The sequence below is a fragment of the Rhagoletis pomonella genome, unplaced genomic scaffold (genome assembly GCF_013731165.1).
Source record: "Rhagoletis pomonella isolate Grant_MI unplaced genomic scaffold, Rhpom_1.0 Rhpom_scaffold_00004, whole genome shotgun sequence".
Classification (NCBI taxonomy): Eukaryota; Metazoa; Arthropoda; class Insecta; order Diptera; family Tephritidae; genus Rhagoletis; species Rhagoletis pomonella.
In genome coordinates, this window is record NW_023458558.1 from 62,353,103 (window position 1) to 62,380,694 (window position 27,592).

The 27,592-nt window shown below is 33.9% G+C and overlaps 2 protein-coding genes across 2 annotated transcripts in view; both read left to right on the forward strand.

Annotated features, from left to right (window-relative positions):
• Window positions 1-4,279, forward strand: part of LOC118737938 (serine protease gd-like) — a 6,466-nt gene extending 2,187 nt beyond the window's left edge. Inside the window, exons 3-4 of the mRNA XM_036468765.1 lie at window positions 2,897-3,560; window positions 3,741-4,279. Coding sequence (XP_036324658.1) covers window positions 2,897-3,560; window positions 3,741-4,164 — 1,088 coding nt within the window. The 3' untranslated portion in view covers window positions 4,165-4,279. The remainder of the gene's footprint in view (window positions 1-2,896; window positions 3,561-3,740) is intronic.
• Window positions 4,280-7,568: 3,289 nt separating this feature from the next.
• On the forward strand, window positions 7,569-22,392 carry LOC118737939 (serine protease gd-like). The gene is made up of 4 exons (XM_036468766.1): window positions 7,569-8,243; window positions 17,582-17,747; window positions 17,829-18,492; window positions 21,670-22,392. The coding sequence occupies exons 1-4, from the start codon at window positions 8,016-8,018 to the stop codon at window positions 22,085-22,087; spliced, it is 1,476 nt and encodes a 491-aa protein (XP_036324659.1). The 5' UTR covers window positions 7,569-8,015; the 3' UTR covers window positions 22,088-22,392.
• Window positions 22,393-27,592: the final 5,200 nt, after the last annotated feature.

A 27,592-nucleotide genomic window follows, 5' to 3' on the forward strand; every position in this document is an offset into this window, starting at 1 on the left:
GAAGCCTTCGGCATAGCCGAAGACAGCGCTGCTCTTACTTGTTTTTTTTCAGAAAGATCATCTCGTTATCTAAACGTACTACTTCTCCCCTCTTCTGAGTTTTGTACTCAATAGTAGTCAGTAAATTCAACAGAGGACTTCTCGGTGACAAATAAAGATTTTTTAAAGCTTTAAAATGAATTTTGGAGGGGAAGAGTAGTACTTTTAGAAAACGAATGATCTTTTTGAGAAAAAAAATGTTCATCGTATTACAGGAACTAAAATATGCCCAAAACTATGGTATTTGTACTTTTAGGTGAGAATATCTCGAAAACCTGACGTGAGTGGGCTATTCTGGGGTCAGACTCGAGTTCAGCACGTCAAAGACCTTCGGAAAAGTATAGTCCGATTCTTGGTTAGAAAACCTTGTTGGCCTGTGTTATCTATATCAGAAACATATATATATAGATATGAATTGTATTGTTTAAAATACATTTAAGGATGAAAAGGGAATGAGAGGAGTACACTCTGTCCACGTAATTATTCGCCATATGCCAAATCTTGGAAAGGAGCGGTGATAGATTCAAATTCGCATTCGTATCTATGAAAATCAAATGAGAATACCTCACAATGCAGACAGATTCGACTTCTTTATGCCTTGGTTAAAATGCACGGGGCGTAATCATAACAAATCTTTTCGAATTCATTGGGACCTATTGATTTTAGGTTGTTCCGTTTTACCATACGTTTACGTGCATTAGAACCATTTGCATTCATTTCCCATACACCAGATAATTAAGTAACAGTTAACTCCGTTCCGTTACTTCCATTATAACCCGGTTCTTATTTTGGAGTATATTGGATGAGCTGTAGAACAATTTTCTATACGAGAGCAATATTCAGCCGAATGCCGCTCTGCCATGGAACTACCCAGTCGGAACATACAGAATGTGGTTCCGAAAATAATGCCTTTTTGGTACTAATTTCTTCATGACAAATTTTTCAGCAGTACATTTAATTTAAAACAAATTAACAAATTAATTTTAAACATTTCCTGGAAATAAAGTAGATATTCTAAGCATACGTATATGTACATACTAGCTTTTGCCCTCAGCTCCGCCCGCATGAGGTTCGGTTTAACATTCTGATTATAATTGTAACAAAGAAGGAAATAATTTGTATCACCGAAAATAGGAAATTTTATTTAAAAAAGTTGCTTAGTGCGAATTTAACCCTTCTGCAATGTTGGGAATTCGCCCCTTCCTATAATGTTTCGGATCATTTTGACCCAATAATAGAAAAAATCTATTTTAAGAAAAAAAACGATAGTTCAATTTGAGTTCAGTGAATATTTTATTTATCACTTGCAGATTTTTCTATGGGTATATAGAAAAACTATGTCGTCTTCTAGAAAACAAAATAAAAAACTCTTTTATTTTTTGCAAAACCATAGCTTATTTAAAATTACCTAACTCTGTTCCTAAAGAATTTTTTCATGAAAATTGGGTTATTTTGACCCAAACATTGCAGAACCGTTAAGCTAAATTGGCAATTTGATTATATAAAAAAAAACTTATATTTCATAGGTAGTCTTTCTCTATATAAATTTTTTTTTATTATTTTTACATATAGGTGAAATAAAAAAAAATACACATTTTATATCATATCAATATATCATTATCAGGGAACGGATTTTTTGTACCTAAAAACCTATAAAAAGGCAAAATAAAATAACGAAATAGGCTGGAAAAGGCAAAGTTAAATAGCGAAAAAGGCAGGAAAAGGCACTAGGTATTGCCAAAAAAGCAAAATCATGCACTAAAAAAGACAGAAAATACGAAGAACAATCAAAAAATACATTTATTTTAGAAATGTTTATATTACAAGTAAAAAGAGAAAAACTATGAACTAGTTTCATTATGTGAAAAATTTGTACTTTGAATCTTTGACTATTTTATCCTTTCGAGTTTTAAACTCATAAAACTTTAATCTGTATAGTTGTAGTAACATTGAACCACAGATGCATTTTGAAGTTTTCTGGCAGCGAAGAAAAGTCTTGAATGTACTAAATGTGCGCTCGACGTCAGTTGATACAAGTGGAGCCCAATTTAAATATGGAACGTTTGAAACGTTCATATTATCAGGAATAAGGGCGTTTTGCTCACCCTTTACAATTTTATTTACACCCCTTATTGTCCCCAAGCCCACGTAGCTGAGAAAACGGCTTTGAATTTTTCCAACACCAAATTGGCAAGAGGTCCCTGCGTTTCTACAAGCCGCATGGGCATGTGTATATTTTATAATCTTAAAAAAAAAATTGTAAATGCTATAATCACTTTTTTAAAGGTAGAAAAGGCAAAAAAAGGCAAATATCTTAAAAAATGCAACATAAAATGTGTATATGGAATCAGGGAAAGCTAAATCGTGGACATTCTTAATCGAATATACTCTATCTCTTTAGCAGAAAAAAAGGCAATTTCCATGAAATCCGTTCCCTGATCATTATTATACATAAACCCTGCTTTCATACTTACTATCTAGCAAAAGTTTAACTTGTTAAATAAAATGTTAATTGTTAATTAAATGTTACTTTTTGATCAGGTGGCAACCTTCTAGAAGAATATTTTCGTAAAAAACCGTTAATTAGACACATATGGATGTGATATTTTGTTTATCTAACTAGTTAATTGATATAATATTTTAACAGGGGGCAACCTCCTTAAAAAATTCGAAATAAATCGTTTTGGAACCCCCTTTTCTTTTGAAGCCCACATTTTTGTAATATTTTATTTAACTAATTAATCGAATGACTTTAACTATTGAAAAAGGTGGTAATACTATACATTTTAATATCTACTCGTTCTAAATATCAGAAATTGATGATTGCACGGCGTTGATACTGCAACTTTCTTTTCAGATCCACCACCCCGATCGTGGTTTAAACTTTCCTATCGTCTCTACACGTACTTCATAGGCGGTAATGATTTAACTTCACCAAATGTACCTATCTCATTGGTACCAGTCGAATTAAGTCCAAGACCGAATTCCACTACAACTTCACAGATTAAACCCATCCAGCCAGCCAATAAATATCCATCTTTTACACCTGTGCAAACCGTTCCTGGTTCAAGTGTGATCAACACACAAACGTCAACTCCTATGCCCATCCCCCCGACACTCACTCAATCCACAAACGCACTCAATCCACAAACTGAACTTAGTCTTGATGCCATTTGCGGTAGAGAGGCCAGTGTAGTTCGTGGCTTTGTCTATGGTGGTATCGAAGTGGCGCGTGGTCAATTCCCTTGGCTAACTGCTGTATATAAAAAAGATACAGATGCATTGAGTTTCAAGTGTGGTGGCTCGTTAATATCACGACGCACTGTTATTTCAGCAGCGCATTGCTTCCGACGCTTGAGAGCCGAACAAATTGTACTATTTTTTGGACGACACGATCTTGAGAATTACAGTGAAGAGGGAATTTTAGCACGCGATGTCGACAAGCTCATCATACATCCTGAATATCAAAACGATAAACCGAATGCGGATATAGCCTTGCTGCACATCGAACCCTTAGAAACGTAATAAAGCATTCGCTAGGTTTTGCAAACCCTTGTACGCTTTGCAAAGTTTTCCCATTGGAAAACTAGCTCAACAGTGTAATTCGTGCACCGAGCAAGGGTTTTGCAATACTTGGAGAATATCTCTAGTGTGATATATGTATATTTAGTAAATATTTTTTGAAATTTTTCTCATTGCAGATTATCTCAATACATACATCCAATTTGCTTGTGGCGTGAATCTGTTGAGATTTCGTCAATTGTTGGAAAGACTGCTACTGTCGTTGGTTGGGGCTATGAAATTGAGAGCAATGAAGACATCTCGCCGTTGCCCAAAATGGTTGATGTCACTATAGTGAGCAAAAATGATTGCATGAGTTCGTCTGCTACCTTTCAACAACTCATCACCGATAATACAATTTGTGCGGGTAATCGTGATGGTACGGGACCCTGTGTGGGTGACTCAGGAGGCGGCCTAATGATGCAGCGGGGCGGTCGTTGGGTTTTGCGCGGCATTGTGTCCGTGGGTCAGTCCTCGAGGCAGCGTTGCAATTTATATGAATATGTACTTTACTGTGATGTGGTGAAGCATATGACATGGGTGAGACGGAACTTTTTGGAGTAGGTGGTGTGTGGAACCGCCTTTGTAGTTATAATTTTATTGAACGTTTTTGTTTTTCAAGTCCAAATGTGAAGAAAAAGTTTAACAACGTGTGTAATAAAGTATTTTTTTATAAAAAAAAAGGATTTTTGCAAAAACATATATTAAGAATATAGCATTATAAGACATTGTACCATCGAGAATTCGAAAATTCAAATACAAATGTAAGTACATATTTATATGATTTTGTTCACACATATGTAAGTACATATACCTAAAATTTCTATATAGGCGCGTCACGATCGAAATATATCCCGCAGAAGATGATTATTTAAGCTTTGTATTTAAATATTTTGTATTTAAAAACTGTTCAATCCGTGCTTGTACCTATCTTAATTTACTATTTATATTTTTGAAATTCGCCAATTCTTACATTCGCATTACAAATAATTTAAGAAAGTCATGCAAAGAACCACACAAAATTGGTCCAAGACACAAACCCAGTTGAAACTTCACTCATTCTCTTCTCTTCTCCTTTGCATTGCTTTCTTCTCTTTTGGAGTTTAAATTCTGTGCCAACTGAAGCCAATTGGAAATACCAAGTGAAGACACCTACTTCTACTCTTGGGTTTCCAATGCAGAGGAGGCCTTTCTCTTCCCCTGGTAATATCATCGCGCGCCATACACTAACACAGGCACGAGAGTGATTATAGTGTAATTTTTGTACGACGAAAGAGGACTTTACTTCTCACTTGGCACTGGTTTCGGATTGTTTCTTCTTTCGGAAAGGAGAATTAAACTAAAATTTTAAATTTTATGGGAATTTGAGCAAGCACACTTTGTGTGTTGGTTTCTGAAAAGTATCTGTTAGTTCGAACCTCTCTTCTCAAGCAACACGGAAAAGAAAATTCTGCTTAGTAAGTAAGGGTTGTAGTGCCTAAGGGCGGCCAAAATTTACTAATAATTTTCTTTTAAATATTTTTGGCATTTTATGAGAAAAATCAACGATTTTGCAACTGTTTTCAAGAGGCTCGCTTGAGAAGCCCTGCAGTTGGAGGAGAAAGAGAATCATGCCATTGAATTCATTGATCTTTGCTCTTTAAAGCTGGAAAGGTGGGCGGTTCCACCTTAAATGAAAAATGTAAACACATGCTTCTAAGAACACATCTCCTTTTTTTATTTGCAACATGGCAATTGATTTAAGGGCGTAATCCTATTATTGAATCATGGTACATACATCCGTATATACATATGTACATATCCATTTATAAAGCGCAGCTTTGGGATTCACCTTATATATAGTCGTAACGAACAAATACCAGACAAATTCCTATATGCGATTACATACATACACACATGATTTTGCGCGTACGTAACTACATACATACATACATACATACATACATATGTACATAGATTCATAAATATAAACCGGTTGTGGTAAATTAAAGTGGCACATTATGTCAGGCAAATTTAACGCCCAACACAAAAACGTGAGCGTAAAATTATGATAACAACACCAAACGCATGCTTAGACAGAGAGGTTATATAAATACCTTGGCACTCGCACCATTAGAGGTTTGTGTTGTCCAAGCTCACCCACAGCGGCTTACGATCAAGAAATGATCACCTACTGACGAACATGATCGCCGATTCGCACCTTAGGTATGAGGAGTATAAGTAAACAAAAGCACAGTTTATTTAAATAACCAAAAAAAAAAGAAAATGAATAAAAAAAACTCATGTTACAGGTGAGAAATGATTAAAAGGCAGAAACATTTTTTGCAAGTGGGCTTAAGTGAGCAATTGCTTTCGAGAGTTTTTAAACTTTGCAAAATAATTGAAAAAAGGCTATTGTTCGTGGATTGATAAAAAATTCAAGTAATTGATTGTACAAATAAACAAATTTCTGTTATTTCCTGGGTATGCACATATATTGATGAAGCAAAATAAGCGTGGGTAATTAATTGCACATAAGTATGTATGTATAGAATACATATATATATATATATATACTGTGTATATATAATGTACCTACAAATACGGTTGCCACTTGTTAAAAAAATAACCAACCAAAATCTTACAAAAAAACCAACCAAACTGAAAGAAAACAGCCAACTTTATTTTCCACGTATTTATTACGAACAGCAAAACTTATTACAAAAAAAAAACGTCCCACGACACCCGGGTCTACATAACCGGAACGACCCAGATTTATATTTGGTCAAGGACTGTCACTCCAGCAACACTCGCAAAAAAAACTCTTTGGGGAACTTGTGTGCTGCTACAACAACAACAACAACAATTATTGAACTGCAAATCCATTTTTATTACCTCGCTTTTATTAGCTCGGGATGTAACTATGTAATATTGGTGCGCCTAAAAGATGCAGCGATTTCCATTCTCAAGTTACGTACCTGATGACAGTACGTATGGGAATTGCTTTAAACTTCCATTCTTAAAGTAACCTGATGACAGTACGAATGGAAATTTTAATAGCGAGGTTTTAGTTTTTTAAACTATAATTTTATTCATCTAACAACTAGTGCGCTCGATTACCTTATTTTCATAGTTTTTATATATATATATTTTATATGCAAATGTTACATTAAAATAGGATTTTGAAAATCAGTGTTTAAACTTCACACAAATTCAGAATATTATGAAAAATTTCCAAGTAGCGAAAATGCTCACTTATGGTATCGTCAGTAATGAAATCGCTAAAGCAATGATAGTAATGCTGCTATGCGAAGAACTTCCAGCAGAATTTTCTTTATTTTTCATACAGAAACTTCCTTACGAGTTCACATCAACCACTTCATATAATTTTCTTTGAAGATTCGTAAAAAAATCTTTACAGAAATAAGATACTCCTAAATATTCTACCTTTATATATGTATGTATGTTTCATGACCCTGCAAACCAAAGTTCCCGAAATCTTAACGAAATCTCTAGGAGATTCTTATTTCAGTAATGATTTTTTTACGAATATTCAAAGAAAATTATATGAAGTGGTTGACACGGGCTCGTAAAGAACTTTCTGTATGAAAAATAAAGAAAATCTGAAGAAATTCTGCAAGACATTTTTCACATAGCAGAATTATTTTGATTTCTTTACCGATTTTCCTCCGAAATTTTGTAAAAGAATCGAAGTGTGCACAATTTATTTCATTTTAGAAAATTCGGCAAAAAATAGAAAGAGATCTTTACGAATTCGATAAAAATAATTAAAAAAGAAAGCAACCAAAACAGAGAAAAAAACACAAAACAACCAAATTCGAGAATTAAAAAAAAAAAAACAAGTTTGGTTGGAAACAACCAACAGTGGCATCCGTGCCATACTTATATATTTAGTACTTAAGTACATACATACGTATGTACATATAATAACTAAAATATTGGAAATTCAGTTTCTGAATTTACTTCAGGCAGCCGGATCTTCATTCAGTTTGCGACGCTCATTGCGTTGAGATACGAGCCGCGCAGTGCGAATTCTGATTCGTATAAACTAAGCTTAAATTACGAATTGTTGTGACGCATTAAAGTCTGATTGATGTGTTGTAAAGATTAAATAGCAAAGTAAAAGAATTATCAATCAAGTGCCGTGAAGTGAGGCGACGAAGATGTTGTGCTAAAAACTCAAGCTTAAATAATTGAAACCAAACTCAGGGAAAATCAATCAAAAAGAGAAAATAAAATAATTATGATTGGCTTACCGCTAAGAGAGAATATACGTGTAGTAAATATGTTGTTATAGTATCTAGAGAAAATGTGAAAAAGCAAAAATTCGCATCAGAGCTGAAAATCTATTTTAAAAATATCTTAAAGCTAAGAATTCTGTCAGTGTTCCACATTTCATTGCTCCGAGTTTTGACATGCTCCACGCGGTTTTGCGCATCACTGCGTTAACACTTTTCTACTCTCTACTGTGGCATTTGCCATTGATCGGCGATGCCCAACAAGTGCCACTGGTTGCTTGCCCCAAATACTTTGAGTACTTGAACGATGGTAGTCAAAATTTCGGACGCATTACGCTGCCCAACGTTCCAATGGGAACAACGCGGTTGAGTGTGCGCTTTTCACAGCAAGCGCCAGTAAACTCGGTAAGTTTAAATAAGTTCTAGTTGAGAAACATCTTAGCTAAGAACAGTTTAAGATTTTGCTTTGCTTTTGAGTTTCACAATGCATACTTATTCAAAATAAACATATGTATGTATATACCAAACGAAAGTAAAGTAACTTGAATTTTTGATTAAAGAGAACAGAAATAAAGTAATTCGAGTGGTTTTCGAGCATTTTGGTAATAATAAAATTAGCTAATTTTTTCAAAAATTGTTCCATTAAAATGCTCAGTTTAGGGCCTTATGTATATTCCGAAAATGAAAGTTATACATACAGTGACTCAAACAAAAGACCACGTGCTGATTTTTATTTAAATATTCGTAATATTTTTCGGGCTAAATTTTTTTTGTTATATTTCTTCCAAAATAATGCCAAAAAGATTGGTAATCTTGACTTCATCTCCATTTTCGTCACGTTCAGTTCATAACGGCTGTCCTCTGGGCGGTGAGCTTTCTCTACTACTTTGATGCTTGCTAATTGGTTCCCTGTTGGTCAAACTGCACTCAGGCCTATTCAGATGATGCAGGTACTTCCCTGTCAGTTGTTTGCAAGAAAGTGTAAATGGCACTGAATACTTGTGATTGACACTTGTTGTGCTCTTTACTAGAAGGAGACGTTTGGACGGCCTTCTTCCTCCTTCCCTTAAAAAATTTAAATAGGGAGATTTCTACCGAGGTGAAGAATTTATGTATGTAGTTTTAATCCTAGCGTTTACTTATGGAAGTCTAAAAATGGACAAAATACCTCCAAAACTTTAACATCCTTCTGACAATGTAAACAGGTCTTTTGTTCCCTGAGGCTGAAGAATGGCCTAAACCTGAAGGCTGGACTAACCCTAATGCCGAGCCCGGGCGAATACATTGTAGAATCTTTAGTGATGACTCTAAAACTGACGCAGAGTATATATCGAAAATAACGGCGGACGATCTATACTTCTCTGTTGGGGAAAGTGCGTAGGTAATTCAAGTCAAAGTATTGCAATTTTCAAGATCATGGACTACATGATCGAAAATAGGTAACACTACTTTCTAACTTGTTCGGCAATGCAAGTCTCGACTAAATTATGTTGGAAGATATAGCGAACTCTTTTTACTCTTGGTGCTACGTCGCTCGCACTGAAAATAAAATCTGCGTAAATACAACGAAAACTTGCGCAAATCTTACGAAATTTTTCGTCATTTTGAGCCACGAAAGTTTTCGTTGATTGTACAAAACCATTTTCGTACATACTACGAAAATATGAGGCATCAGATTTTTAGTACATTTTACGAATGTATTCGTACTATTTAATAAAGAATTTAGTACTATTTACTAAAGAATTTCGTACTATTTACTAAAAAAAAAATGCATACTATTTCTTTATGTTTTTTACAAAATTTTTGTAAAATACACAGAAATAATTCGTATATTTAACGAAATTACTTTCGTAAAATCTGGGCTTGTTTCGTAGAATGTGCGATTTTGTTTTCATTCTCCGCACTGTAAAAAACATATTACGAATTATAACACAACACTTTTATTTTGTTTTTATCGTTAATTTTAGTCGTTCTTGTTTAACAAAACGTTTTGCAAAAACGCTTAACATTATTGATTAAAATATAATGAAAGTGTTGTGCTATAACTTTAGTCATGTTTTTTATAGTGTCAATAATAAAAGCAATCATAAGTTCTACGAAAGAAGAATTTTCTGACTACACTGTAGTTTAGAATTAATAAAAAAGGTTATATTATCTATAATAAAACTTAAGTCTTTTATTTATATGCATACGAATAGGTTCTATACTACATATTTTTTTACTGCTTAGGCTTCATTCAATAAAGTATATTGATGCAAATTGTTAAACTATGAGACTCAACAAAACTAAATATAATAAGATATAAAATATGAAAGAATATAAAAAATACTGGTTTTACTTTCTTAAACATTACAATATTTTTGTGTAGAGGCACTTGACAGATTCGCAGTTTCATCGATGTTTGTTTCCTTGACGACTATAAATTAAAGAAAAAGTATAAGGCGTCTGAAAAGCAAGTTTCAGTGAAAAGTCATACATGTACTTACTTTTAGTTTCATTAAGGAGTGCTTCTGGCTTAGGCTTGCCGTTGATAGGTAACTGATGAAATTGCCTATTTATCAAGTCCCAGATTGCAGCGCAAGGCGATGCTTAAAATATTGTATGCTTAAAAGCATAGTATATCCACTGCTTTAATATTTAATTTTGTATTGTTTTTTTATCCAGCAAATCCCTTTTTAAAACGTTAAAAATTATTTTATACGCTTCACAGCAGCCAACAATTAATTCCGCAATGAGACGCGATACAAAAAATATGATGAAATATTAAACTGCCGGTAATTGAGTATATTGTACGAAAATATTCGTATGTTGTACGAATTTAAAAAACATGTTTCTGCATTAGTACTTTATACGAAAGTATTAACTAAATTGTACGAATACAGAATTGTAGATTTCGTAAATTTAAAACCATACGTAAATATTACGAATGCCTTACAATACATTATGCCTACAATATTCAAAATTATTCGTACAGAGATTTGTTCAGTGCTTTACGAATGTGTTTCATAAAATAAACGTAAGATTTCGTAAATTGTACTGAAAAAATGCCTTACGAAAGTCCTTTCGTTATATTTACGTATGGTTCGTAAAATCTTGTTTCGTTGTGAAAAATGTGTTCGTATTATGAACGAAAGTTTCGTACATTGTACAAAAACCAACACTACGAAAGATTTTCGTAGCACTTTTACGAAATTTTATTTTCAGTGCGGGTGTGCCTGGTAGTGAGACATCTGACCACTTGGCTAGAGAAGCGTCAGACCAATAAATCCTTGGTACGAAAACGCCTGCAATACTCCCAACCTCGGCCATTGAAGCCACTGTCAGAAATTGGATGAATATTTCGCTCTGTAATAACCAGTAGGTTTTGAGAGGCAAAACTCTTGTTGCCCTCCATCTCAGAGAGCCCTGATTAGTATTTTGTATTTACGTATGTATATGAAATTTTCTTTTAAATCGGTAAAATGCATATTAACCTGAGATATGTATAAAAATTTTTATGACAAAAACGAAAAGTACTCAACCTCACATACATATAATAATAATAATAGATTGGCGCTTAAACATATGTTAGTGTTTGGCCGAGCTTCACCTCCGATTTGTGGCGTGCGCCTTTATGTTGTCACACAAAGCAAAGGGACCTACAGTTTTACGCCGACTCCGAACGGCGATTGTATTTTTATGAGAAGCTGTTTTTCATGGCAGAAATACACTCGGAGGTTTGCCATTGCCTGCCGAGGGACGACCGCTGTTAAGAAAAAACCTTTTTTTCTATATTTTTTTGCGATATTGCTTTGACCAGGGCTTAAACGTAGGTGTTGCGGAGTGGAAGCGCGCACTGCTTACCACTACACCACAGCGGCCTCACATACATATATCGTCGCTTAAAGTTCAAAACCGTGTATCGTCGTTCTGCAAAACCGCGTAACTGACATTTTTTGCCAAAAATTGGATTTGCTTACCGAAGCCCTTGGCTCAAGTCTTATCCATTCGTACTGAAATATACTTGCCAGAAATGCGATTGCTTTATAAAAGAGAGAGCTATTTTGAAATATGAGTGCTTTTCCTCTCTACAAAATAATTTATGCAACCTCACAAACGCGTTATCTAGATACGCGGTTTAAGCTAAAAAAATTAAAAAAAAAAAATTGAACGGAATCGTAATAATGAGATTTTTTACGTTGTTATTTAACTTTTTGCAAACATTGGTATAAGAAAAACTTTAATAACTGAACCTAAACTCTTGCGATTTAGACTCGTATCATTGGAAAGATATTTTCTCACCTTTTTTATTTCCTTGCTAATAAACTCATTAAAAAGATCAAAGAGAAAGGTAGGATGAACGAGCATCATTCAAAGTTGAATTAAGACGTGTTGGTATTTAAAAAAAAAAAAAATTGGGGCACGAATAACTTTTTTCGGACATGAATAAAAATAGTGGAAAAATACCTTTGGACTGAGGTCCATGAGTCTAAATCAGAATAGTTTTGGCCCAGTTACTCAAGTTTTTCGTAAATCAATCTTTGAAACAAGTAAAAGAAAGCATCAAAAATTTTAAATTAAATTAAATTTTTCGTAAATCAATCTTTGAAACAAGTAAAAAAAGACAGCATCATAACTTTCATTATTACGATTCCGTTGAAAAGATTATTAAATATTTTTATACTTAATCTGCAACAATTTTATACGAGGGCCGCGTGGCACGAAGTGAAATAAAGCCATACGGTGTTATTTTCTATGGCTTTATAGCACGACATCGTCTATAGGTTGTAGTGACCCGATCATAGTCATTTTTACCAGGGACCGAAACTAAACTAACAGTTTTTTTAAACTCACAATGGCCAAATATTTTTAAGTTTGATATAAAAGTAATTGCCTGATAATAACCAAATCGCTTATCCAAATTAAACGGGTTTGGTATCAAATGAAAGAGGACTTAAGTAGCTTTAAAACTGAAATGTCTACACGAGGAAAGCCACCTATTGAAAAATATTTCAATAAAAAATATTATTCAATTACCATAGAACAAACATTGGGTGTGGTATATGAATTCCTTTTTTATTAAATTATATAAAAAACATAAATAGAGGTAGTAACCTTCGTTCGTTACTTTTATTTCCGTCCTCATACATTTGATACCAAATTTATTTAATTTGGATGAGCGATTTTACTTTTTTTTTTATCAGGAAATGACTTTTATTTCAACAAAACATTAACTTTGGATAGGCACATAAATGTAGTCGTAGGTAAACTGTACGGAATGCTTCGCGCTCTCTGGTCCACGCACTATTTCATCCCTCAACGAATTCGCATTTTAATCCCTAAACCCAGGGACCGTAAGGGTTACTTTTATTATAAAAATCACTTTTTAAACGTTATTAACTGAGTTTTATTTTTTGCTCAATACATAACTATTATTTTTTGAGTTTTATTTTTTGCTTGGAAAATAATCGTTATTTCTTGAGTTTTATTTCTTGCTCAGAAAATAAAACTTAGTCTTTGCGTATGCGTATGCGCATGCGTGGATAGACAGGGGGCGGTTGCATTGAACTTTTAATGCTACTTTGGAGTGGGTAATGAAAATACAGAGAGCAAGATACGAGGGCAGAAACAAAGACAAGGGCAACGACAAAACCACATACACTCAAAACCTATATTGAATTATCAAGCCATTGATAAAGATGAAGTACAGGACAAAGTTAAAGACAAATAAAAAGACAAGGATAAAGATAATGATGAATGCGCATACGCATACGCAAAAATTAAGTTTTATTTTCTGAGCAAAAAATAAAACTCTAGAAATAACGATTACTTTCCGAGCAAAAAAAAAATTAAAACGTAACGATTATTTTCCGAGCAAAAAATAAAACCTAAAATGTAACGATTATTTTCCGATCAAAAAATAAAACTCAAAACGTAACGATTATTTTCTGACTAAGGGTAAAAAAATAGTGGAGCGGCGAGCAAAGCGTCGGTTTCAAACGCATATGTTTCAATGGGAGAGCGCATAGTGAAGAACAAAGCGTAGATACACGTTTGTTATTGAAGCCTTGCTCAACGCTAGCTCCTCGCTTAGCTCGCCGCTCCACTATGTTTCAACCCTAAAATATAAAACTCAACTCACAAAATTAAAAAATTAAAATCATTGCCGCTGAAGGTATTTCAAGTAGTAAAAAATATATTGGTGTACTCCTTATGCACGCAGCATTTCTCTTTCAGTGTGATTTTTTGAGTAGAAGATTTCAAAAGTAATCGTTATTTGCGGTCCCTGAAATAAATAAATTTCAAACCTAAAAATATTTGGCCAAGGTGACTTAAAAAAATTAACTGTTATTTTCGGTCCCTGATTTTAACTGTAAGTATTCTGTTGATAATGGGTGAAAATAGTGCGAAACGTCATGGACCTAGTTGCATAAATGGAGAAGATATAACTAAAAATCTAATATCTGAACAATCAGTTGTATGAGAGCTATATGTTACAGTGGGCCGATTTTTCCGGTTCCGACAAATGAAAAACACATTACAAAACTAACTTTCTTACCGCATTTCAGTCGGATATAAGTGGAAACTGAGAGACTAGATTGCATACAAACGGACATGGCCATATAATCTATCGAAAAATATTAACCAATTTTAGGTAGAATTGAGATTCGGAAAAGGTATTGGGTATTATTCATAGTTTTGAAATATATTTCCCGAAAGCTAAAAATAAAAATAGCTGAGCTCACTTTCTTTTTTAAACACCTAGGATATCACTGATAAATTTAAAGGACCCGTGATGACGGTAAACGATCCACATTAGTCGGTATAAACATTTTATAATTTTTGCAGCCAGTGATTAAATTTTTGTACTTTAGCTTTAGTTTAACTAAATGCCTTTCATCATAAACGACACACTGTATGAAGCCTTGAACAGAGTAAGATTCTTTAAGAACTTAAAAATTTCACGAAATTCTTTAAATAGATCTTGAGCTAAATACTGAAGAATTTCATAAATATCACTTTTTATTCAGCCCTATTCTGCATTTCGATTACGTTCCCGCATTCCCCACATTCCACAACAATCGTAATTTGGTATTCTGAGCTACGATCGAATCGAAAGAAGAAGAGGTAGAGCGAAAACATCTTCGAAATCAGCTGGTTGCCTAGGAATGTGTGAAATCGAAATAAATCAAAAGAAATATTTGCCATCAAACTATAGCAGCTTATGAAGTTAAAGCTTGTAAATACATATTTTAAAATAACTAAATGTATCTAACATCATTGTAATTTGAAAATAAAATTTCGTTCGTTCTTAATTTAAGTGAAAACATAATTATAAGAATGAAATCGATAGCCGTGGCGTTATTGCTTGAAGAGGAGAACGAGTCTCAGACTGCTGACGCGGAAGTTGAAAGGCGGAGATTTAGGGACATGTTTGATCCTTTTCAGATGAGTGAAGAATCATAAGAAACTCATCTGGAACTGCATTACTCACCGCTCAAAGTCGGTGAAATTATAAACGTTGCTTGACTACTCCACAATATTTGCATTTACTACAGAGTGGAAGATTTGAACGCAAATGAGTTCGATTTTGAAAGCCGTCAGGAGGAGGGGAAGAACAAAGCTTATCCTTCCATAGCAAATCGAATTTGAGACAACATACGCACTTCTTTTTAAAAAGTTAGTAAAAACGAGTGCAATAACAAAAATATATTTTTTTTTATGTAACTCCACTTTTTATACCATACCATACCATGGAAAACTTTGAGCGCTTTGAGCGACCTTTAAATATTTTTTGATTTCAAAATAAAAAATAGGGGTATATTTTTTCCGGTACAGAACAATCCTAGGGGGTGAGAGCATACAAATTCCGACTTTACTTTTTCACATGCATTTTTGAACCACCCGAATGTACATACATGCATACACACATAAAAAATGGAGTTACATAAAAAAAAATATATTTTTGTTCTTTCACTCGGTTTTACTAACTTTTTAAAAAGAGGTGCGTATGTTGTCTCGAATTCGATTTTATATGCAAGGATAAGCTTTGTTCTTCCCCTCCTGCTGACGGCTTTCAAATATTTCGATATAGAACAATCCTAGGGGGTGAGAGCATTACTGTTCCGAATTTACTTTTTTTTGGACCACCCTAATGTACATACATCTATATAAAAAGAATAAATTGTATTTAGTGCATTTCACTGTCTTATTTATAGGTTATGAAAACAAAAACGCATGGACTTCGACTTTGGAAACCCTTTGGTTGCCATTATTTGAGCCAATTTTTCGTATTGCCCGTATTGCGCTCGCGAAAACACAGAAATCGAGAAAATTCATTTATGATGACTTGTAAAATATATTTCATGTTCATGCGTTATATGGAATAAAATGTGCAAGACCATTACAAAAATATTCTCAAAAATTAACAGTAATTTTTAGCGACTTGAAACATGCAATTTATTGTACTACAATTTAATGGGCTACAAAACTGCATACCGAAAATTTTTCTAAAAAAATCAATTGAATAATTTTAGTTTTCGATGCAAATTTCTTGGTATTTCTTGCATTTTCCTGTTCTGTATGAAATTACAAAAAAAATATTATTGTGTTTTTTTGCTGTCGAAGGACCATATTTTTATAAAAAATTATTAAAATTTGGTATGGAAAGCATAAATAAATGAAATCGTCAAAACGTCAGGGTATGCATTTTTTGACGCTGACTGTACATATATATATAAACGAATTCATAGCCAACTGTCATCTACTGAAGAAAAATAAATTATAGCGAACGTCGCGAACGCCAGTTGTCCCGGAACGAAAGTGAGTGTCTTACCAGCGTATACACTGCGATCAAAAAAACGCTGTAGCTTAAACAAAAAGAGAGATGAACAAATTTTTTTTCTCCCGATTGAGAGTGAGCGTTTGGTAATCTTAATTTATTTTTCCCGAGTAAAATCGGAGCCCCAGAAGTAAAAAAAATTGTTTATGAAAAAATTTACTAAAATAAAAACTACTACAGTTTTTATATCGCCAGACAATTTTTAAAGTTTTGGTGGAATGAGATTATCTCCAACAGCAACAATAAAGTAACTTTTAGTAAAAGCCTTCATAAAGAAATAATTGCTATAATAACTTGCATACTATTTGCACAGTATCATATTACAATAACACCTATCTAAAATTAATAAAATAATCGATGGATAAACATTTTAAATTTTGAGGGTCCCACTTGAGAAATTTTACCTCATTGTGAAATATGTGGTTTCCATGTACGCATGGTATTCTGGGTATGGGTTTAACATAGAACATCCAAAGGTTAATCAAGTCAATCCAATAACTCAAAATTGGTAAATTCGCACATTCCTGATTCTGGCAAAAGGGTGACGAAATGTATTTACTTCACATTTATTCATTTTTTTTAAACGCCTGTTGTACATATTTTTGTGGTAAGATAATATTGGTCATATTTCCTGTTAATATTCTTCTATTTGTATGAGAACAAGTCAATAAAATGTAAGTTCAGACTCCCCTCTACTTACTAAACTAAATTAATATTTTGCTATTAGTAAAGATTGCCTTTTCAAATGGAACCATTTAGTTTACCTGTATTAATAAAGATTAATTAATCAACTACAATAAAATTTTGAAATAAAATTTTCGAGGGATTTTCTTTAACTCCAAATTCGATTCTGGCGACGCTCATGCCACCACCCTCGAAAGTACAAACTAAATTAAATTGTTCCTTTTTGATCTCTTTCCAGAATTACTACGGACGCTTGTCGCTCTATGAAGATCAACAAACCACTATTAATAACTTGGAGCGTGGTCTTCCCATTTCTTATCGCGTGGATTTTCCCACTGACAATGTGCTACCTAAGCTTACACTCATCTCTGTCAGCGGAGTCGATATTTGCGTGGCATCTGAATGTAAGCATAAGTTCTTTACTTAAATTTACCACAAATAACAAAGATTATCCTTGTAATGAATTGTAAATATGTTCCTTGTAGATCCCCCTCCAAGCACTGTTCTCGATCTCCAGCATACATTGCAAACATCAACTGTGCGAGGAACAAGACCTCTTAATAGCAATGTCGAAGGTGGAACCATATATCCGGTCACAACAAGCACATTTCCAAACCAAAATTTCAATCGCATTCCACAGCAGAACCAACCAGCCAACCAACAGACACAGTTCATAAATCCAAGTCCTGCACAAAATCCATTTCTTACACAAATTAGACCGGCACCACAATCATCAACCTCGGAACCAAATTTGAAAACTAGGATCTCACAACCAGACAAGGACTACTCACAATGCGGCGTGGAGGGCAACTCAGTAACGCCATTCATTTATGGAGGCATCACACTTGCGCGTGGCCAATTTCCTTGGCTAGCAGCTGTCTATCGAAAGCAGTCGTCGGGTCTAAGATTCCTATGTGGTGGTTCGCTTGTCTCTTCCAACACAGTAATAACAGCGGCTCATTGTTTTAAACTAAAATCGCTTAGCGCCTCCCAGGTTGTAGTCTATTTGGGTCGTCACAATTTGGAAAACTACGGTGAGGCCGGTGTCGTCACACGCGACATACGCAGTTTGCTTATACATCCGGACTATAGCGGGAAATCACTACCAGATGCAGATATAGCCATATTGCAAATGCAAACGTCAGTCAGGTAACATAGCGTTTTATTAAAATTTATTAAAGCTAGCCCATATTCATATCTTTTGATAATAAATACTAGTACATATGCATGCAGAAAAGAGGCAGTTCGATAAGCCACTGACGTTCTAAACAATTCTTTTTTTTTTACAAAAAAACGTTGTAATCTTCTTCTAGTTTAATGCACTACATTAGGTCACTCTTTATTCAACTAAATTATTTTACCGCTGAGCCATTCCTTCAGGTTTGGAATCAAGGAAATTACCGGAGTGGGCTAAACGAGGAGAAAATGATGAGAAAATGACGAGAATCTTAGTAGTTCTGCGGTTAAATTATAAGGAATGCTCTTCAAATCGTACGATTTCAAATCGCTGCGATTTACAAAATCTATTTCGGAGCATTTATAACAAAGATGGAAAGATTTGGCACCCTGATACGAAATTCACTTTTTTTCATTTTCGTTTTCAATTACTGTCAAACGGAAACTGAACGACTCACCTTACTCGAGATTTGAAAGTAGCCTATGCACAGATCATTGTTGATGCTAATTTAGCCGTGTTTTATTTGTCCAGAAATTTAAGCTATTAGCTTATTTTGTATGGAGGACTTACCCAACATAATTATATTGGCTTATGAAAAGCTATCTTGGCTTGTATATTGAACAAGAGGCATTGCCATTCAGCATCAGAAATTTTCAGACGCAATCCTATTAAACACGAGGGATCGTCTACATATCATATTTGCAGAGAAACCCAAGTGACGGTCGAAGAGCTGTTAGGAGTGAATAAGAAATTAAAGATAATTTAGCACCTGGGGTAGATGGGTGAGGTCTGTAGACAGCTGTAAATTCCAGCGAAACTGGTTTGTAGCCATGTATCATGTAAATATACCAGCTAGAAAGGGTATCCCTAGGACCAACGTTTAGAGCCTCCGAAAGTCAAAAAGACTTTTGATGAACGCTCAGCATACACAGTATATTTGGCTTTGCTGCCTTTATGCTTAAGTACACATTTAAGATGCCTACCCCAAAATGTGCATCAGCGGCATTATTTTCAATATTTATAAGGAAACTGCTCCGATAGATGCATTAAACATACCTGCAAATTAGCGATACCTGCCTTAAAAATTATGCAACTATTATCAATTAAAGCTTTTATTTATTATGCTCATCTCGCTGAACAACGAAAACGGCTATCATTTTATGTATTAGATACCGTTCGGTAAAAATTTCGCTTACAGTAGTTTCTACGTGGTAAGTTCTTCTCCACTCGGATACCTTCCTCATTGAAGTAGCAAAGAAAATTTCGCTTAAGTCCTTTTTTCGTTGCACTAGTTTTTCGTGCAAAGAAGTATGGACAGCTAAGCAAAATATACTGCAGAATATTATGTATGCTAGACACTATTGGCAAGAAGCTTAATTTTAAAGAGTGTCTTTATGGAAATAAAAGCAAATAAATGATGTGTGCAGGGTAACAACTACGGCAGCCCAAAATCAGAGTAAATGACTTGATAAATCGTAGTAGAAAAAAATAAAATTCCGTAGTAAACTTTTTATACATCGCTCAATTACATATTTTTAGATATAAATAAAAGTTATGTAATATAAATATTTGGTAAACTCTAATTAAACAACTTATTTATATCATCCATTAAAAATTATGTAAGTTTTAAAACGGTATACAACACGACTTCTTGCATTTTTTCGGTTTGGAAAATCGATGGGCGCTGAAGACGATTCTGGGGTCCAAAAGTGCCAATCATGTCTTAGTTTTGAGAATAGTGGGGCTGCCCTCGTATCTCAATGTTTTTTTTTTTAAATTTACGGGAAAGTAAAGTAAATTTCAGTTTTTCTTGTATCAAACGACCTCTACATACATATACTGTATATATCAACTGTATAATTAATTTTATTTTATTTGCATAATTTCTCTTTTTTAAGCTTAATATAAAAATCGTATGTGTACAAAAGTTACTCTGGTTTTACAACAAAAATATTCTATGGATACCACTATTTAATTCCTATCAGCAATTGCTTGGTGATTCCGTAAATCGAGTTAATTTTTTCTTCTATGGATACTTTTCTACTTAACGACTTATATCTTACGAACCAATTGCACAATGTCAGTACGAGATAACGCAAATGAAATCCAATAAAATTCTCCATAAACTGTCAGGCCTATTAATAAGTGATGTATACACGGTTTATGAAAACTTTCCTTGCCTTTCATTTCCCAATTTCGTATTGAGATTGGTCAATAGGTTCTTATGATATACGTGATTAAGTGTAAGCACTCTCTTTTCAAGCTGAATAGCGGTAAATTACAAATATCTCGAAAGCGTATCCATAGAAAAAAAAAATTAACTAAATTTTCGGAATCATCAAGGAATTCTAAATAGAAATTGGGTAGTGGCGTCCGGAGAACAAAAAGGTTAATTAAATAACAACAAAAAATATACTTTAAAACTTGTCAAAATTTGGTGCGGCTATAATTATTTCCACCGCTGTACATAACTTGACTATGATTATTCAGCTGCACAATTTCACTAAGTGCATTTTAAAATTTTTAGGCAATAGCCTCATGCGATTATCGCGAAGCTTTGATTTGCAGGAGCTAAAGCTCACGTCAACATCTACTGACACTAAATTCCACTTCAAAGCTCGTACCATTCTTCGTTATTTAACAATTCACGGATATTCACGGAATTGTAACAAGCGGCCTTAGGCATTTTAAGCATTCGCGAATTTTTGATTTAGAAACAAAATACGAGTACGAATCTCAAAATTCCAAACCTAATTTTCAAGAAACTCACCACCAAAGGCGTATTCAAATAAGGTGGTAGTGGCAGTACAAAAGCAAAAAACTACCCACAATGGCCACAAGAACAAAACAAACGTAAATAAACACATCATCACATCAGTACGAAAAACTAATTTCGCCTGTAATACCACCTTATATGAGTTCACCATCTTTTACAGTCTTGTAAACCATAAAAGTATGAAAATGAATAGATACATATTAGAAAACGTAAAACATACTGGAAAAGCAGGAAAGGCAGAAAAAGGCAATAAAGTCAAAAAAGGCGAAATTAAAATTTATATTTTTAATCAAGCAACACATGAAACGTGTTATTCTTTAATTTGTTAAAATCCCAACGCTGGTTATTATACAAATTTTTCTTATCTTTGCAGCTTCAATGAATTCATCCGTCCCATTTGTTTGTGGAGCGAATCGTCGGACAACTCATTGATTGTAGGTCAAACAGCTTTCGTTGCCGGCTGGGGTGCGGATGAAAAAGGGCGTGAAGTGTCTGCGTTACCCAAGATGGTCGATACGGCCATTGTTAGCGATAATGATTGCTTACGCTCCTCGGAGGTGTACAGCAAATTGACAACTCCGCGCACGATTTGCGCAGGCAACCGGGATGGCACTGGTCCTTGTATGGGTGACTCCGGTGGTGGTTTGATGTTAAGTCGTAATGGGCTATGGATGTTACGTGGTGTCGTATCGGCCGGTCTCACTAGTCAGGGTCAATGTGACCTCAGCCAGTATGTTATATATTGTGACCTAGCGAAGCATATTGCGTGGGTGCGGAGTAATATCTACTAGTGGTCAGACTGCGTAATCGGAATACAGTTTAATTTAACCGGAGACTGAAATAATAATGAAACTCTTACCTGGTTTGTTGGTCAAAATGAGACATTTGCAGCCTTAATTAAAATATGGCCAACTTAGATCGTAGAAGCGTTTTCCCGGTAAAAAAATGCATTATTTAGCTGAAAAATTTTATCAGACACTTGTGTTGAAAATTCGAGTTTGTAACTATGAGAAGGTCAAACAAAATACTCAAAATATACACATCTCTGTACACACAAAACACTAAAATAAACGTTATATATATTTTTATTTTCTAATTTATGCCTATTTAAATAATTAAATATGTATGTAAGTAAATTATTTTCTATAGTTGGAAGAATGGAATTACTAAACATAAAAAAGTTCATAAACTGACTTTTTAGATTTTAAAAGGTAATAGGCAAAAAATGTATGTAGCAAACCTAAATCTCGATCATTACTTTGGACCAAATGTGTATTTTTTAGCGGATTTTTCTAAAATATCGCGGTGAGTTTGGAAAGGATTTGAACCAGGGATGGAAAATTGAAATTTCAAATGGTACCTAATTTGACAATAGAAATGTAACTTTTTGCTGTCAGATGTATCTAGAAAGTAGCTCACTATTTTGTTAACTTTTTCTAATATTTTCAGACAATTGGTAACAATTTATTAAATTTTTACATTATTTGCATTAATAAGAAAGGGATTAATATATCAGTACAGTTTAATTAATATTCAATAAAGATACAGGTAGCTTAGAGTGAAAAATTGCTTAGTCCACTTATTATGAAAGCTCATATTTTGATACAGGAGGATAGAGAAATTTAAAATGTATCCTTTCGAAAAGGGTAAAGATCCTTGTTTTATAATGAAAGGAAACTTTGCTAAGCCCAAGAAAAGCTCCGAAAATTCATTAAGGCCAAAATAGTACGAAGTATTTTTAAAGAGATCGAATCCCTCTGATTCGTATGGAGTTTTGCTTTGCTTTAAACAGGCAAAATGTTGTATTCCAAGTTTTACGAAATACTTGAAGAAACTGGCTATAAGAAGTTTTTTTCCTCACATATACAATTTTTAAATTGGGACTTAGCAATTTTTCACTCTAAGCTAGCGGTATATGTATGTACATCGGGGTGCTCAAAAAAAAATAATAAAGTCGGAATTTTAATGCTGCCACCCTCTAGGATCGTACTATACTGAAAAAAGTAGTTTTATTTGGAAATCAAAAAATATTTAGGGGTCGCTCATAGCACTCAAAGTTTTCCATGTATCTTATAGGGGGCCAAAACAAGTTTTCGTAGAAATGGTATAGAATTCTTGAGAATTAATATTTGTCGATCGGAAAAGTTGGTTTCGCTTTTGGAGATTTTCAATAATATTATTGTTTATTTAACCATTTTCTTTTACTAACTATTTCTTATAGGACTCCTAAAACACTCAAAAAATTCAAATATCCATAAAAAATCGCTTTTATTTAAAATAGTAAAAAAAAACAATTGGGTATTATTATATTAATTTAAAAATATTGATTTTCAAGAATTTTATACCATTTGTTTTTTCCTCGAACAAAATGCATGGAATACTTTGAGCGCTTTGAGCGACCTCTAAATATTTTTTGATTTAAATAAAAAAACAGGGGTATAATTTTTTTCGGTATCATTCAGTCGTTGATTTTATTTAATCCTGCTTATAAACAGCAAGCTTTCCAATAGTTTCATTTGAGTTTACATGTTTGAGAATTACATTTACTATTCAAATATATACTGAAAGTGAAAGTACTTAAAAAAGTATTTAGAAAATTACTGTAGTTTATACAATGTATTCATTTAATATGTTGGCTCTGAATCGAAAACTGTTAACAACACTGAGCTACACCATCCTAACTGTAAATTAATCGGTCAATTCGTTGCTTTGTAACTCTTTTAGAAGTGGTCCTAGGTAGTAGTCGCTAAATGAATAATAAACTGTGCACTTGAAGACAAGATGATCGGGCTTTCCATTTGGCCTAGATTGCACTGCATACATAAAGCATTTAGGTCTATTTTGTAAACCAGGACTTTGATACAAAACCTAAGTAAAATTTTTGAACGTAAAATCTGCGTCTATCCATCGCAAATTATAAATATTCAATTAACTTTAGTGCAAAAGTAATTTGCTTGAGCTTTAAAATTTGCAAAAATAGCGAATACTCACGTTTTTTTGCTAGTTTCTGCGTTGAGTCACCATACTTTTTATTCTGTCCATAGTGATTATTATATTCGTGTTAAAGCTTGTTAAAATCCCCGCAAAGTAGTATCCAAATCGTTTTTGTATTTTATGTATGTCAGAAGATGTGAACTTTAAAAAATGAGAAACCAAAAAGCTTCCAAACTGATATTTGCTCAATAATTTTGTCGGTTCACAAAAAGTCGCAAAAGCCAAGAAAAAGTATTTTTAACAAAACTTAATTTCCAACGCATCGATGCATGTTCCATGTTATTCGCATGGTCCAAGCCGGAAATTTAATGAACTGAACATGAAGGTTTCAACTCACAGCTCGGTAGCAGAGGTGTGATAGTCGCAATGATAGGCATGTCCATGTCGACATAAAATAATTCTTTCATTTAATATCAACGAACTTGGTCGGAAACCAAGGAAAAGGTCTAAAATACTTTGTTTATGGTATTGCTTGGAAAAAATCCCGCTTTTCGACAGAAAATCCCATTTCCCCTTTTTAGTCATAAAATCTCGAAAAAGGGCGAAATCTCGCAAACTGGCAACATTGGCTATATCTAATTTTTTGGATAGTATATTATATACATAATGACGGTGATGTCAGCCTTTATTTTCACGAGGGCATCAGCCACCAGGACAGATGGACCTTTCCAATTAAGGGTCGGGATATTCCAGAAGCATACTCTCAAATCATAGCCCTTTATACGTTTGCCGTGGTCGTCATCAAAAGACGGGGGTCTTATCCGAGGCATGTTTTTCTTTTTCATTGGGCGGGGTTTTAACCCAGCGCACGGGAAATTTTACGTCTTCTCACTTTAGCTCGCTCCCAAATGGGTGTTTGTTCGCTACCCAGAGGATACGTGCATATAAATATCTAGACATTGTACGCTGCGATTTGAAACGTACTCACAAGAATCACTTCTGGCTACTTCCAGATAAATGACAGTCAAAAGATTTTCCCACTTACGTGGACTTCTTAGCACGAAACGAGGTCTAGCGCTCTGATTATAACATTGGTCAACAAAGTTGCACTTTTGGCTTGATGAATGACTTGTGATAGATGGTGTTTCTAGAGATTTGCTTTTTTGAGTTATAACACTATTGAAGTAAACGTTCAACAGGTGGCTTGTTGAGTGAGATGTGATAAAAAGAGGGAATAAGAGCTCAAATGCTATGCTCACTCAAGGATATTTCTTAGTTTAGGAGAATGCGAGAGCACATTTGGGAGTGTGGTGAAAAGCTCTTCTGACTTATGTTGTTAGAAAATTGCTGCCGAATGATAAGCGTTGAAAGAGGGAGTGAATGTGACTAGTGAACCAATGTGCGAATCATGATAAGCAAATTCAACAAACACCAACAATAACATCAATGTCCTAGTCTGAGTAACGAGAGAAGCAGGAAGCATAACAGCAAATATGTTGTACCTTTTATCGGCTGCTCATACAAAATACGAGCATCCTGTTGAATTCATTCGCTCTACACTTGTGTGTATGCTTGTGCGTCTGTACCATACGACCACATTGCCGAAAAATTGTTGCATATCTTATGGCGCAGAAGACGATGTAGACGCAAGTTTGTTTGTAGTTAGTACTAATATGGGGGCACTAACATCAACGAAAGTGGAGCATTCGCTCATGCGGCTATATTGGCGCTCATACAAAAAAAAGGATGTCCATAACAACAACAACAATACATTAGCACATGCACAGAGACCTGTCGGCCACCCCAAAGTTCGCACCTTCATATATCATCAGTCTTGGTGGCATCGCTAGTCTTACGCTGCCTTGGCGATTTAGGCTAGTTGCTATTCAGTCGACGTTAAGCTTTCATCCCGTACGGTTTGATTTTGAGATTTCGCAACGCCAATTGTTTATTTGGCTGAATAAAACAAACAGAAAAAATTCCTTTAAGAAATTACTTCAATGAAGTAATGGAGAGTGAGAGAGAAATGCATTTAAGTGAAGTGTTTTCAAGTGAATAGTGGATTAATACTTTCATCTGGTGATGAGATTACTCTTAGGATATGGCAGTTTAGTTGGTGGCGAAGGTACACCAGTGAGGCGCTTATTGATTACAAGCAACTGAGCGGGTGATAATAGCGCAAAGTGCATTGTAATCTATTACTCACAATCATACGTACATACATACATAGATGTACGTATGTAAAAAATTAAGTGAAAGCAAATATTAAGCAATGGCGGGGTTATAAGTTATTTGCAACAATTGAAAAATTGTGCTACGCGATCTGTGTGAAGCGGATTTTTCTGGTCACGACAAATTATATGTCACAATAAATTATCTGAAGTGAATAATCGTAAGTGCATACATATAAAAAAAAAGAATCATATGCATTTATGATCCGACCGTAAAGCTATTCAGACTTAAGTGACCTGCAAAGGTAAACAGTTTAATAAATGCGTGTACCCTCAATATAATGTGTCGTATGAATACAAACTAAGACAAAGCTTTTTCTGATAATTTCAGACCTCGTAATTTAGTTTATTTGAATAATTCGAGTAAAAGGTCTGAAATTCTAAGAAAATATTTTTGAACAAATTTAAAAAAAGGTCGAATAAAAACATGAGTTTATGTAAAAAAAAATAACGAACTTAAAAAATTTAAATATCAAAAAGTGGGAGTGAATTATTTCTCAAAATATATATCATATTGTCAACTGTAAGAAAACGTGTTGAAATTTTTACAAAGTAGAATTTAAAATAAAAAACTGCATTTACATACATATATAACAGCAAAAACAAATTCAAAATATTTGAAAATATTTAAGAAATTAAATACTAAAGCAATTCCCAAAAAAGTTTAGATGCAGTGTGTGTTTAAAAAATGTATATACTAAAAAATGGTTGAACTGAGTGAAATTTTACAAAAAAATTAAAAATTGTCTGCCTTTAAGATACACTTATAAATATGCACATCAGGGTGCCTAATGGCCAACCAAAAAAAAAAACGTTCTCCCTAAATTTGGTCAGTTTTATGGCCATCACTGAAATACTACGTTGGCTCAATGCAATTTGTTTCATACGCTTGACTGTTTCATAAAAAATATAGAGATTTGCTTAAACTCAGTATTAATTCGTTAAGTAAAATTTGGTGAAACATGAATATTTCAGCCATTTCTCATCAGACTTTTTAGGGTATCAATGAAAATCTATTTTCTCCGCAGTTAACTGTCAATAAAAATTTTTTTAAAGGAAAAATATAAAAGAAAATCGTTCTCATTATCAAATCTAATTAGCTTGAATAATTGTAAGACATTTAACTCAAAC

Coding starts and splice junctions, on each gene's coding strand:
- LOC118737939 (XM_036468766.1), top strand. CDS start 8,016: ATGCTCCACGCGGTTTTGCGCATCACTGCGTTAACACTTTTCTACTCT. Junction 17,748..17,828: donor TATTTGCGTGGCATCTGAAT/GTAAGCATAAGT, acceptor TGTTCCTTGTAG/ATCCCCCTCCAAGCACTGTT. Junction 18,493..21,669: donor CAAATGCAAACGTCAGTCAG/GTAACATAGCGT, acceptor TTATCTTTGCAG/CTTCAATGAATTCATCCGTC.